The sequence below is a fragment of the Puma concolor genome, chromosome B3, assembly GCF_028749965.1.
Source record: "Puma concolor isolate L17-30 chromosome B3, mPumCon1.1.hap2, whole genome shotgun sequence".
In the NCBI taxonomy this organism is placed as follows: Eukaryota; Metazoa; Chordata; class Mammalia; order Carnivora; family Felidae; genus Puma; species Puma concolor.
The window spans coordinates 139,154,854-139,166,915 of record NC_141672.1 but is presented as its reverse complement, the minus strand read 5'-3'; the positions used below and the strand labels follow the sequence as shown (position 1 = coordinate 139,166,915).

Sequence of the window (12,062 nt, the reverse complement as noted above, 5' to 3'; positions counted from 1 at the left end):
CAGGTGCTTCACCAACCGAGCCACCCAGGCTCCCCTATGTTCTACTCTCTTATTAGCATCTGTATTTTGTTTCTCTGGTTCTGTTGAGAGCTCAGACCGTTCTTTCTTTGATCTTTAGTAGAAAGCCTGGCATGCGTGGACCAACTGTGATATTATCAGTGCGCAGCAGTAGATGCTCAATAAATGTCTCAATGGCGTGTGGGTGACCTGTTTTGAAATAGCCTTTCCACGAAAGGAAATGGCTATTTCCTCAAATTCCCTGCAGAACCTGCGAGGGCAGAGTTTGTCCTGTTTGCGATGCTGTGCTGTTTCCTGGGTTGAACTAGTGTCTTGTTAACAAGGGTAGAAGTTTCCTGATGAGACCGTTAGTCCTCGTGTATTCATTCAATAAGCAATAATTTATGCGGCGCATACTCTCTGCCAGGCTGTGCAGTAGACAATGAGAACACGGCGGTAATTGAGACAGACACTGTCCTTATGCTCACAGAGCAAATGATCTATTGGGAGAGAGAGACAGAAACTAGAAAGTTCATTTAACGAACACTTACAAAACATGTATTATAGGTCAGGCTTTGTGCCAAGCATTTTGTTAATATTAACATATTTAACACTCGAAATAAACCTGTGAGGTAGGTACTGTTTTTGCCCACACTTTACAGATGGGGAAAGTGAGGCAGCACAGAGAGGTTATGAGACTTGCTCAGTGTCACGCAGGGGAAGCAGGGATTTGAACTCAGGCCTCTCAATCACAAGTGAAAGGAATTAACCAAGGATCTATAGGAGGCCACAGGGATCTACGGTAGGATTACCTAACATAGATGAGAGGCCAGTTCCTCAACTATCACTTGATTCATTTGACGGTCATATTTTGTATTCAACAAACAGCTGTCAACATTTATTGTAAGCCAGGTGCCATGGCTGGCCACTTTGAGGGAGGCATGCGTTTAGATGATAGGGTTCTCAAGTAGATGTTTGTCTCCTTCCTCGCTGTTTGGAAAGAGATTACAAGGTGACCTGCTCACAGCCCTACCCCTTCCCAGAATCAGCAGAACCCAGGCGATGCTTATTACCATGTCCCCGCTCGTCAGTAGGGTTTGGCCTCAATCTTCGCAGCTCCAGGTCTGAGTGTGAGATTCCAGGCAGAGGCCCCCCAGGAGGCACTTGTTGGTGAGACCAGGCCCCCAACATGGCTTCTTGGCAACTGGAGGACCTGTCTTCCCCACCCCCACCTCCCCCCCACCCCCGGTTGCCTGGTGGGGCACCTTGGCCTGTTTCCCAGCTGGTAACTTGCAAGCGGCTTTCTTTCTTTCTGCTAACCATTCTCACTGCATTTCCAGCCAGACCCCTGGTCTATGCTGTGCGTCCAATCCACACTTCCCAAGCTCTTCTGGGCCGGGCTGGGTGGGTTGGATTTGGGCAGCGTTTGACACAGCCTTCTTTCAGTGGGACCTCTTATCATTAGTTGGATCAGCCAGAGTGCTGGTGGGAAAAAGAAGCCACCCCAGAGAGTTCTAGTGAAGAGACTTTATTGATGGGATGTGACTTTTAGAGGGGTGGGCAGGGCTATGGGAACAAATAAGGGAGATGAGGCACCCGGATGCTAGCAGAAGTGGCAGCAGTTTCCGTCTCTAGGGTTACAGGGAAAAAAATAGCCCAGTGAGAACTGGAACCATGGAGGTGGAGGCTCCTGGAAGGAACCATAGTCCTGTGGGGGCTGCAGCCATCACCAAAACGGGGCTTATAAATGGGATGGGAATTGGGAAGAAATACTCCAACCCCTCTCCGCTCCCAGCTGACAAGGTATGCAGTCTCTGGGGGTAGCTTCTCAGGGCACAGGGCAGGGCTGAAAAGGGCAGGTCAGATATCTGGGCCGGAGATGGGAATAAATGAAGAATTAACAGCCGGCCTTTCAGGTTTTCTTCGGCAGCCCATTGATGGTTATGCTCTCAATAGCAGGTAAGCTCCACGAGGTGGTTTTGATACTCAGGCACCCAGAACAATGTCTGGGACATAGATTTTCAACTAGGGCCCCCTCTGGCTCATCCCCAGTAATTCTGGGCTGGGCAGCACCACAGCATGAGGATTTCAAAATCCTTCTCGGGGGCTAACTCTGGTGACATGACCCAAGCAGAAGGCTCTGCTCCCATGACTGGAGCACCATGTTTGGGGGCTCAAGCCGTGCTTTCTCCGTGTAGAGATAGACCTGTTGCACAGGCTGCACCTGTGAAGGTGGGAGAAGGGGAAAGACTGGTGGGTGACAGTCTTGTCTTCATTTTTTTCTTCTGCCCTTGACCTCCCCCTGTAGGTGGCTCCATGCTAATCTCCGCGGTCTGCTGCTTCTTCCTGTTTTTCGGCAACAGCGAGTCTGAGATGATTGGCTGGCAGTGCCTGTTCTGTGGGACCAGCATTGCCGCCTGGAATGCTCTGGATGTGATCACGGTGGAACTATATCCTACCAACCAGAGGTCAGTTCTTCCCTGGGCTTCCCTCTGGGAGTTGTTTGGACTTCTGTGGCCAGAGGTCTACCCATTCCAAGATCCTCCGTTGCTGCCATCTTGGTCTTCCTGCTGTTTCGTGAGCAAAGCATCTCTTAAGCTGTTGAGTTTCTCCTGTAGGGGGGCCAGCAGAGGCATGGAGATGAGTAGGCTAAAGCCTGATAGGGTGGGGTGGGTGGCTAGATACAAAGGACAGGTGCGAACCATGTTCAGGAGAGAGGAATGAGGGTGACACTGTATGTGTCATGCAATCCAAAGAGAGGTGAGAATAGGCCTCTGTTGGGAGATATGGGACAAAGTTGAGGAACTAGATAAACAAAAGGTAGATGAGAAGTAAGGGAAGATAAAGGTAGGGATGAGGCATGATGGTCTAGGGCATGTGCAGAGAACGTGGTAGGGAAGCCCAGCATTTACTTTTATTTTGTGCAAGCCATATGGGAAGAGTCCTAGTTTAAAGGCGTAGGGTCAAGGCCATTACGTAGCAGTTATTTCTCGTTATGGAGGAGTTGTGAGTTTGAAGGGTAGCAGGTAAGTGGTCCTGTGGTCACAAAGGAGTGTGAAGAGGGGGAGCCAAACCATAAGAGACTCTTAAAAACTGAGAATAAACTGAGGGTTGATGGGGGGGTGGGAGGGAGGGGAAGGTAGGTGATGGGCATTGAGGAGGGCACCTGTGGGGATGAGCACTGGGTGTTGGATGGAAACCAATGTGACAATAAATTTCATATTTTAAAAAAAAAAAGGAGTGTGAAGTGATATGGAAGGCAGGTGAATGAAATTCTGCAAAATGTCTTAATGATATTCTCCAAATGGGTGACAGAAGTGTTGGAATATGGATAGCATCCCATATTTGGAGCCCCCCTCCCCTGAACCAAAGAGCTTTCTAAGCTTTACAAAAAATAAGAGGAGGAAAAATTATCATTATATCAACAGTATATGATTTTACATCTGTGAAACTCAAGACAATTAACTAAAGAGACTGCTATAAACAATAAAATAATTTGATAAGGTGGTCAATAATAAAAGTAACTTAGCTGCATATGGAATTTACAAATATATCACCAAATTCAAAAACAAAATTGAATTCCATCTAATAATAGAAGAAATCATAAAATATCTAGGAATCAATTTGTTAAGAAAAGTGAAACACTTAGGTTTCACTACCAACCAGAGGTCAGTTCTTCCCTGGGCTGTATGTGGAAAAAACCACACAGCTTTGCTGAGAGATACAACAGGAGACTTACATATATGTTAAGATACACCTTATGAAATTCTAAGTAGATTTAATCTTACAAATCTTTCAAATCTTCTTTAGTTTTCTTCTAACTTCAAAGAGTCCATTCAAAATTCAATGAGATATTTTCCCCCTCCCTCTGGAAACTTGGGACAACTTTGGAAATTTCATTTGGAAAAATATGCATGTGAAAATACCCAAGAAACTTCTGAAAACCAGAAGATTGGGACTGAGGGGTTAGTTATCCACAAAATGATTAAAAATTATAAAAAGAATTTAAGGTACAAAAATGTAGGCACCTTCTTGATAAACCTGTGGTATGAAATAATAAAAGAACTATTTTACTTCAGGTGAAGGAAGACGGTGCTGGGAATATAGTCTCTGTGTACAGACGGAGTCAAGAAAGGGTAGATGGTTCCTAACAGTTACCACTCAGGGGGCACCTGGCTGGCTCTGTCAGTGGAACCCACCCACAGCTCTTGATCACAGGGTCTTGAGTTTGAGCCCCACGTTGAGGGTAGAGATTACTAAATAAATGAATAAATAAATAAATAAATAAATAAATAAATAAATAAATAAATAAATAAATAAATAAACTTAAAGATATAATAGTTACCCCTCAGAAGTGTGACTGAGGGATAATAATTAGGATTAGGCTTTGCCATGAGTGACAGAAATCTCAAAAAAATGCAGCCTTAGGAAGACAGACATTTCCTTTTTCTCTCCTGTAGAAGTCCAGAACAGGCACTGCAGGCTCTCTTAATCCCTTTCATGAGCTCTGCCAGGGTCCAAGAGAAGACCATCTCCATTCCAGGAAGTGGGAAGGGAGGAAGGAAGAGAAATGGAAGGGAAGAGAGCAAAAAGTACCACTCACGACACCTCTTAAGGAAATTTCTCGGGAGCTGCCACTTGCACCTATATCCCATTGGCTAAAACTTAGTCACATGGCCAGACTCTGCAGCAAGGGAGTCTGGGAAATGTAGTCTATATTTGGAGAAATGCTATTTAGGGACACCCAGCAGTGTCTGCCACAAGAGGGTCCGGGTGTTATTAAGGAGGAACGCTGACCCTTTCTGCCTCATTCTCTCCATTTGTTTCAGTGTTTCACGGTTTGCATGTACTACCTGTGACAATTTCAAAAAGAGATAACATTAGAAAAGAGAAAGAAGTTTTAAGGAAACACTGTAGGATGTGAATAGTGGTGATCGCCTTTTAGTGGTGGAGTTATATAAGTTTGCATCTTTATGTTGTTCTGTATTTCCACATTTGATTTAAATGAGAATGCTTCCTGTTTAGGAAAAAAGTTCCCTTCCACACCTTCACTATACCTTCTCTCACAACAAGGAAAAGAAAGGACCCATGGTCCCGCTCATCTAAGGAAGTCTGGTTTGACTTTCACGATGACTTACTTTCTTCTTCTTTTACAGGGCCACGGCCTTTGGCATCCTCAATGGATTATGCAAATTTGGAGCCATCCTGGGAAACACCATCTTTGCTTCTTTTGTTGGGATAACCATAGTGGTCCCCATCCTTCTGGCTGCTGCCTCTCTTGTCGGGGGTGGCCTGATCGCTCTTCGACTGCCAGAGACCCGAGAACAGGTCCTGATGTGAACACCCTCTGGGGAAAGAATATGTTGGAAGAATCTTATCCAGGAACCTTCGATGCGCCCACGCTTCCTGTCTGTCACTGTCCAGAGGACACTGTCTGGCGAACTCAGGAGGAGAAGTCGATTTTGGGACTCCTACTTTAGGATCCATTTCAGCTGTCAATATGCTTGTAACTCAGGTGACTGATTTGGGGGTGTCCTGAATCACCTTTATAATCCCAGAGCTGTGTTCTTGGCTTCAGGTCTCCCCGGCCCAGAGCAGGGGAAGAGGGATAACACCTTCCAGAGGGTGCACACGCTGACCAAGGAGTGTGTGTTCCCCAATGGGGAGGTGTGAGGACTTATTTGCATTTCAGAATGAATTTGAGGGTGAGAAACATTTAAGCTCCTCCTCCGTAAAGTTCCTTCGAGCCCAATGACCTAGCAAACTGACTTGCCAGGAAATTAGAGTCATATAAATAGTGGGCTTGAAAAACAGGATACTTATATTTTTGCACTGAGAAGTGTCACCGGTCATATGTTCCATTTGAAAATTGGCACAATAGCATTGAAGATATTCTAATATAGAAAACCAAATATTTGAGCAATATCTATAGAAATCTACTCACCTCCCACCAGGTGTCCTAAGTTTCCCAAGATGATCAAATGGTAAATTTAAGGATGCTATTTATTCCTGCTTCGATCTATTCAAAGAGACTTAGGTATCCTGTAAACTAACTTTGTACATAACTATATTCGGATTTAATTTGCGGAAGTGGTATCTGCAGATATTTGCCAGAATTTTAGCCATATTTTGGGGGGAGTTGGCGTGTGAGGTCCCAGGAAATTGGGTCTGATTGAATGAAATGCAAGCACAATATCTTATAGCCATTTAACTCGCTGTCAGGAGGATGCACTCGGCAAACTCACGTTGTACAGTTCATTTAACCCAGGCGCTGTCTTCGTGTAGGTGGAGTAGATACTTTTCTCTCTTACACAGATCACTTGTGAAACTCAAGTTCGCCAACGTGGGCCCCGGCATTTGACATGGCTGCTCACCCGGAAACAGTGTGAGAAGGGGTTTCTGGCCCTCCCTTTGGAGACGAGAATAAAATGCAGCGGACAACAGGGGCGATTGAGGGAGGGAAGTGTAGCCACAGTTCTCCAAAGCGTAAATTCTTTCTGTTTCTTTCAACTGTAAAACACGATCCATGTTTGTTATCATGGCAGGAGAAGTCTGTGCTACGTGTCCCGGTTCAGGACTTTTGAAACAGATGTCACTGGCATGGGAATTAGGGAATGTAGTGGATGTCAAAGATGTTTCCCTTCCATGTTCCAACAGAACTCTTTCCTGAGACCCGTTTGGAGCATGAACCGGGGTGGGGAACCTAGGAAAATACTGCTTTGGACAAAGATCAGCAATAGACTGAAGTCTTGACAACACAGGAAAGGAACGTTTCGGACACCAGAACTGTCTAGCATGGAAGGACGGTGAGCTATGAGCTCATGCCCCTGGGGGTGAACTGGCCGAGGCCAGGAGAGTATCAGTTTGCAAGAACTTGTTGTTTAAGTTGATTTCCAGTGTTCTCAGTGCTGCGAATGTCATATGTTCCCTACCAGAAATCTCCAAAAATTTAAACAGGATAATGATGACCGCATGGAGTGTTTTGTCAGATTTAGAGAAACGCTTGGGCCCCACGATAGCTTCAGGCCATCTTTCTGTTATTCTCTGGAGTAACAAACAGGTCAACTGAAGGAAAGAGTAAATATTATGAAACCTTTCTACCCTGGAACTGAGATCAGTTTTAATGGTTAAAATGTTTACTCTGCTTCTCTTGTCCCCTACCTCTTTCTTCACTATTCTTTTTTTCCTGCCCAGGGAAGGAAGACATCTTAACGCTGATTTGATACCCCGATTCCCCCAAATATATAAACATACTATTGTGGATTAACGTTTCTCTGTGTTTTACAAGAGCTACCTAACATAAATGCCACATTGATAATGAGAAGCCCCATGTAATATAGCTGTAATATACTTTCCACTGTAAACTGGAGGTGGTCACATCCCTTGTAACATTATTCTTCAATGGGATACAATTTAATGAGCAGCTGCCGGTTAAGAAATTTAGAAAGCAGTTAGCGTCTGCATTTCTAGTGAAAATGGATCTTGCACATTTAACATCTGATTCGTTTTTGAGTGTTGAGGTGGCTGCCATTATTTGGGGGTCACTTCTGTATTACCTTTATGGCTCCTTCAACTGACCACCTAGCCAACCAAGGGCAATTCCCGTCTCATCCATCACGTAAGCCTTTGTAAAGGGTGCAGCCATGCCCTGCAGCCTTTCCTCTTGAAGAATTGCCTGGCACTGGTACCCGACCACTTCTCAAGTGCAGTCATTACTGCTGAGATAAATGCGTCTTTAAAAATAGTCTCTGTGGCAGGTCATTGGGGGTGGGGGGCGGGGATCATGCACAGCATATCTGGCCAGGCACTTCTTTTTCATTTTGCATTCCACCTGGAGAAACTACCGATGGCATCCTTGGAGGGTAGAAGGATGAAGCTCTCCTTCGTTGAGCGAAACTGTTCCCAGTTCATGATGTATTTTATGATGCTCATTTTGGGAGTAGTTACTTTTAACAGCCTCCACTGTGTTGTGTTATCTCCTGATGCTGATTTTTGACCTTCTGTTTTATTGGAAATAATTAGTGAAAGAGGTGTGCCTATTTGTGAAGTAGCACATGCACCCGAGGTCATAAATAACCACATCCCCGGGATTCCCCGTGACCTTGTATTAGCTCATTAAAAATAATAATAAAAATCATTGTAAACAAACCTTTAAGAAGTGAGACTAGAGGTTATTTCCAGACACTAAGGTTTCTTCTGGATTCCTAAACTGATGGGATCAGCTGGGGTTGGCCCGCTGAGACTCATTTCCTTCAGCTTTCTTAATTTGTATAACGCAAAGGTCAAATGATGTGACCAAGGTGACATGTAGGGCTGGGAGTGGGCTACCAGGCCTAGAGTTTTTAGTGCAGTATTCCATGAGGCTGCCTCAGGGACCAAGATGGCAGTCGAAGGGCTGATGCTCATGTCCACAGTTCAGGCAGGAAGCAGACAAAAGGGCAAGGGGCAAAGGGACCTCACCTGCCAGCTAAGCCAGTGTCCCTCGAAACTATTCTCTTAGATGCTTCTTCCAGTTGCTTCCACATATATATTCATCGGCCTCCCTTAATATTGTAGGGGAGGCTGGGAAATCTACCATTTACCTGGGAACATTGCCACACTTTGTCCAAACTAAAGGAGGAGGGGAGAAAGGATGGGTGGCTCATGCTTCTTGAACTTTTCTGTGTATCAGAATCACCTGGAGGGGCATTCAACCTCACACTGCTGGGCTCCACCCTCAGCTGGGGTGGGAACGGAGACTATACATTTTTAACAGCTCCCAGATGATGTGGATGGTGTCACCCTTGGCCATATTTTGAGCAGTGCTGAAAACCTGCCCATTACATTTGTTGGGGAAGCTCTATTACCCTGGTAATTTAAATCCAGCCCAACCAGAAACTCACAAAAACTAGCAGCTCATGAAAAATGATCATCATCTTTCTTAAAGTTCAGAGACAGTCCATAAGTGGCAGTGTATCAGTAATTGAAGAGCATCAGTGAAAATATTCCCTTCCCTGGAAACTGCTTGGTTTCACTCAGGCCTTGAACTTGTGAGCCCATGTCTGTTTGTAGGCCTCTATTTTCTAGGCTCAGGAGAGGGTGGACACCATTTCACCTGGGGTTGATGAGCTCTGTTTTGACTCTTTCCATAAGGTAATGATTTTTACAGACACAAATATATTTGTGGCACATTCTAAATTTTTTTAATGTTTATTTATTTTTGAGAGAGAGAGAGAGAGACAGACAGACAACAAGTGGTGGAGGGGCAGAGAGAGAGAGAGAGAGAGAGGGAAACACAGAATCTGAAGCAGGCTCCAGGCTCCTAGCTGTCAGCACAGAGTCCGACGCGGGGCTCGAACCCACAAACCCTCAGATCATGACCTGAGCGAAAGTCAGATGCTTAACCAACTGAGCTACCCAGGCACCCCCCTTTTTAAACAAATTTTTAAAAAATTTGCGGCACATTCTAATCCATTAGGCCTTCTATTGGTACTCTACTATACTAAAAGCTTTTTTCTATGTAGGGGTGAACAGGCAGTAATAAAGACGTACCTAGGTGTGAACCTGACCTGCTGACAGCTAACCTGAACTTGGTTTGGAAATGTCTCTTGAAAAAGTGAAGCGGGGGCGCCTGGGTGGCGCAGTCGGTTAAGCGTCCGACTTCAGCCAGGTCACGATCTCACGGTCCCTGAGTTCGAGCCCCGCGTCAGGCTCTGGGCTGATGGCTCGGAGCCTGGAGCCTATTTCCGATTCTGTGTCTCCCTCTCTCTCTGCCCCTCCCCCGTTCATGTTCTGTCTCTGTCTGTCCCATAAATAAATAAAAACGTTGAAAAAAAAAATTAAAAAAAAAAAAAAAAGAAAAAGTGAAGCGATTTGTCCTTTAGATAAGAAAAAGGCAGAGTGGGGGGCGCCTGGGTGGCGCAGTCGGTTAAGCGTCCGACTTCAGCCAGGTCACGATCTCGCGGTCCGTGAGTTCGAGCCCCGCGTCGGGCTCTGGGCTGATGGCTCAGAGCCTGGAGCCTGTTTCCGATTCTGTGTCTCTCTCTCTCTCTGCCCCTCCCCCGTTCATGCTCTGTCTCTCTCTGTCCCAAAAATAAATAAACGTTGAAAAAAAGAAAAAGGCAGAGTGGGATAAAGTCCTTCACTTAGAGCTCATTCAACATGTATTTACAGAATGGCTCTTGTGTGTCCCGTGGTGTACCAGGTCCCGACCTTTAGGTGGTCCCCCCAACCCCTCATCCCCATCCCAAGCTTTGTGCTTTTGTGGGTAGCTATGTTGTGTTCAGGTGCAGCCATAGGAACAGTTCGGAAATAAATCCCACAGAGCTTTTGCATATGAGGCAAGCTTATAGCACATATTGATTAATTAGCAGAGTATGGGGGAAGGCGGAGAATTTTTTATTTTTATTTTTTTATTTTTTGCAGGGAGGAAATTCGTATGCATGGTTTTGGTGGCAGCAATGCGGATTCTAAGATTTTTTTTTAATTTTATTTTTTAAAATTTACATCCAAATCAGTTAGCATATAGTGCCACAATGATTTCAGGAGTAGATTCCTTAATGCCCCTTACCCATTTAGCCCATCCCCCCTTCCACAACCCTCCAGCAACCCTTTGTTTGTTCTCCATATTTAAGAGTCTCTTATGTTTTGTCCCCCTCCCTGTTTTTATATTATTTTTGTTTCCCTTCCCTTATGTTCATCTGTTTGTCTCTTAAAGTCCTCATATGAGTGAAGTCATATGATTTTTGTCTGTCTCTAATTTCACTTAGCATAATACCCTCCAGTTCCACCCACATAGTTGCAAATGGCAAGATTTCATTCTTTTTGATTGACGAGTAATACTCCATTGTGTGTGTGTGTGTGTGTGTGTGTGTGTGTGTGTGTGTGTGTATCACATTTTCTTTATGCATTCATCCATCAATGGACATTTGGGCTCTTTCCATACTTTGGCTATTGTGGATAGTGCTGCTATAAACATGGGGGTGCATGTGTCCCTTCGAAACAGCACGCCTATATCCCTTGGATAAATACCTAGTAGTGCAATTGCTGGATCGTGGGGTAGTTCTCTTTTTAGTTTTTTGAGGAACCTCCATACTGTTTTCCAGAGTGGCTGCACCAGCTTGCATTCCCACCAACAGTGCAAAAGAGATCCTCTTTCTCCACATCCTCGCCAACATCTGTTGTTGCCTGAGTTGTTAATGTGAGCCATTCTGACAGGTGTCAGGTGGTATCTCATTGTGGTTTTGATTTGTATTTCCCTGATGATGAATGATGTTGAACATTTTTTCATGTGTCGGTTGGCCATCTGGATGTCTTCCTTGGAGAAGTGTCTATTCATGTCTTTTGCTGATTTCTTCACTGGATTATTTGTTTTTTTGGGTGTTGAGTTTGATAAGTTCTGTATAGATTTTGGGTACTAACCCTTTATCTGATATGTCATTTGCAAATATCTTCTCTCATTCTGTCAGTTGCCTTTTAGTTTTGCTTATTGTTTACTTCACTGTGCAGAAATTTTTATTTGGAAGAGGTCCCAGTAGTTCATTTTTGCTTTTGTTTCCCCCGTCCCTCCGGAGACGTGTTCAGTAAGAAGTTGCTGTGGCCAAGATCAAAGAGGTTTTTGCCTGCTTTCTCCTGGAGGATTTTGATGGCTTCCCATCCTACATTGAGGTGTTTCATCCATTTTGAGTTTGTTTTTGTGTAGGGTGTAAGAAAGTGGTCCAGGTTCATTCTTCTGCATGTCGCTGTCCAGTTTTCCCAGCACTTGCTGAAAAGACTGTCTTTATTCCACTGGATATTCTTTCCTGCTTTGTCAAAGATTAGTTGGCCATACGTTTGTGGGTCCATTTCTGGGTTCTCTATTCTGTTCCATTGATCTGAGTGTCTGTTCTTGTGCCAGTACCATACTGTCTTGATGATTATAGCTTTTTAGTTTAGCTTGAAGTCTGGGATTGTGATGCCTCCTGCTTTGGTTTTCTTTTCAAGATTGCTTTAGCTATTTGGGGTCTCTTCTGGTTCCATACAAATTTTAGGATTATTTGTTCTAGTTCTGTAAAGAATGCTGGTATTACTTTGATAGAGATTGCATT

General features: G+C 44.5%; 1 protein-coding gene across 1 annotated transcript in view; it reads left to right on the top strand.

Moving 5' to 3' along the window:
- SV2B (synaptic vesicle glycoprotein 2B) overlaps window positions 1–8,145 on the top strand; it is a 188,643-nt gene extending 180,498 nt beyond the window's left edge. Inside the window, exons 12-13 of the mRNA XM_086711486.1 lie at window positions 2,306–2,465; window positions 5,154–8,145. Coding sequence (XP_086567612.1) covers window positions 2,306–2,465; window positions 5,154–5,337 — 344 coding nt within the window. The 3' untranslated portion in view covers window positions 5,338–8,145. The remainder of the gene's footprint in view (window positions 1–2,305; window positions 2,466–5,153) is intronic.
- Window positions 8,146–12,062: the final 3,917 nt, after the last annotated feature.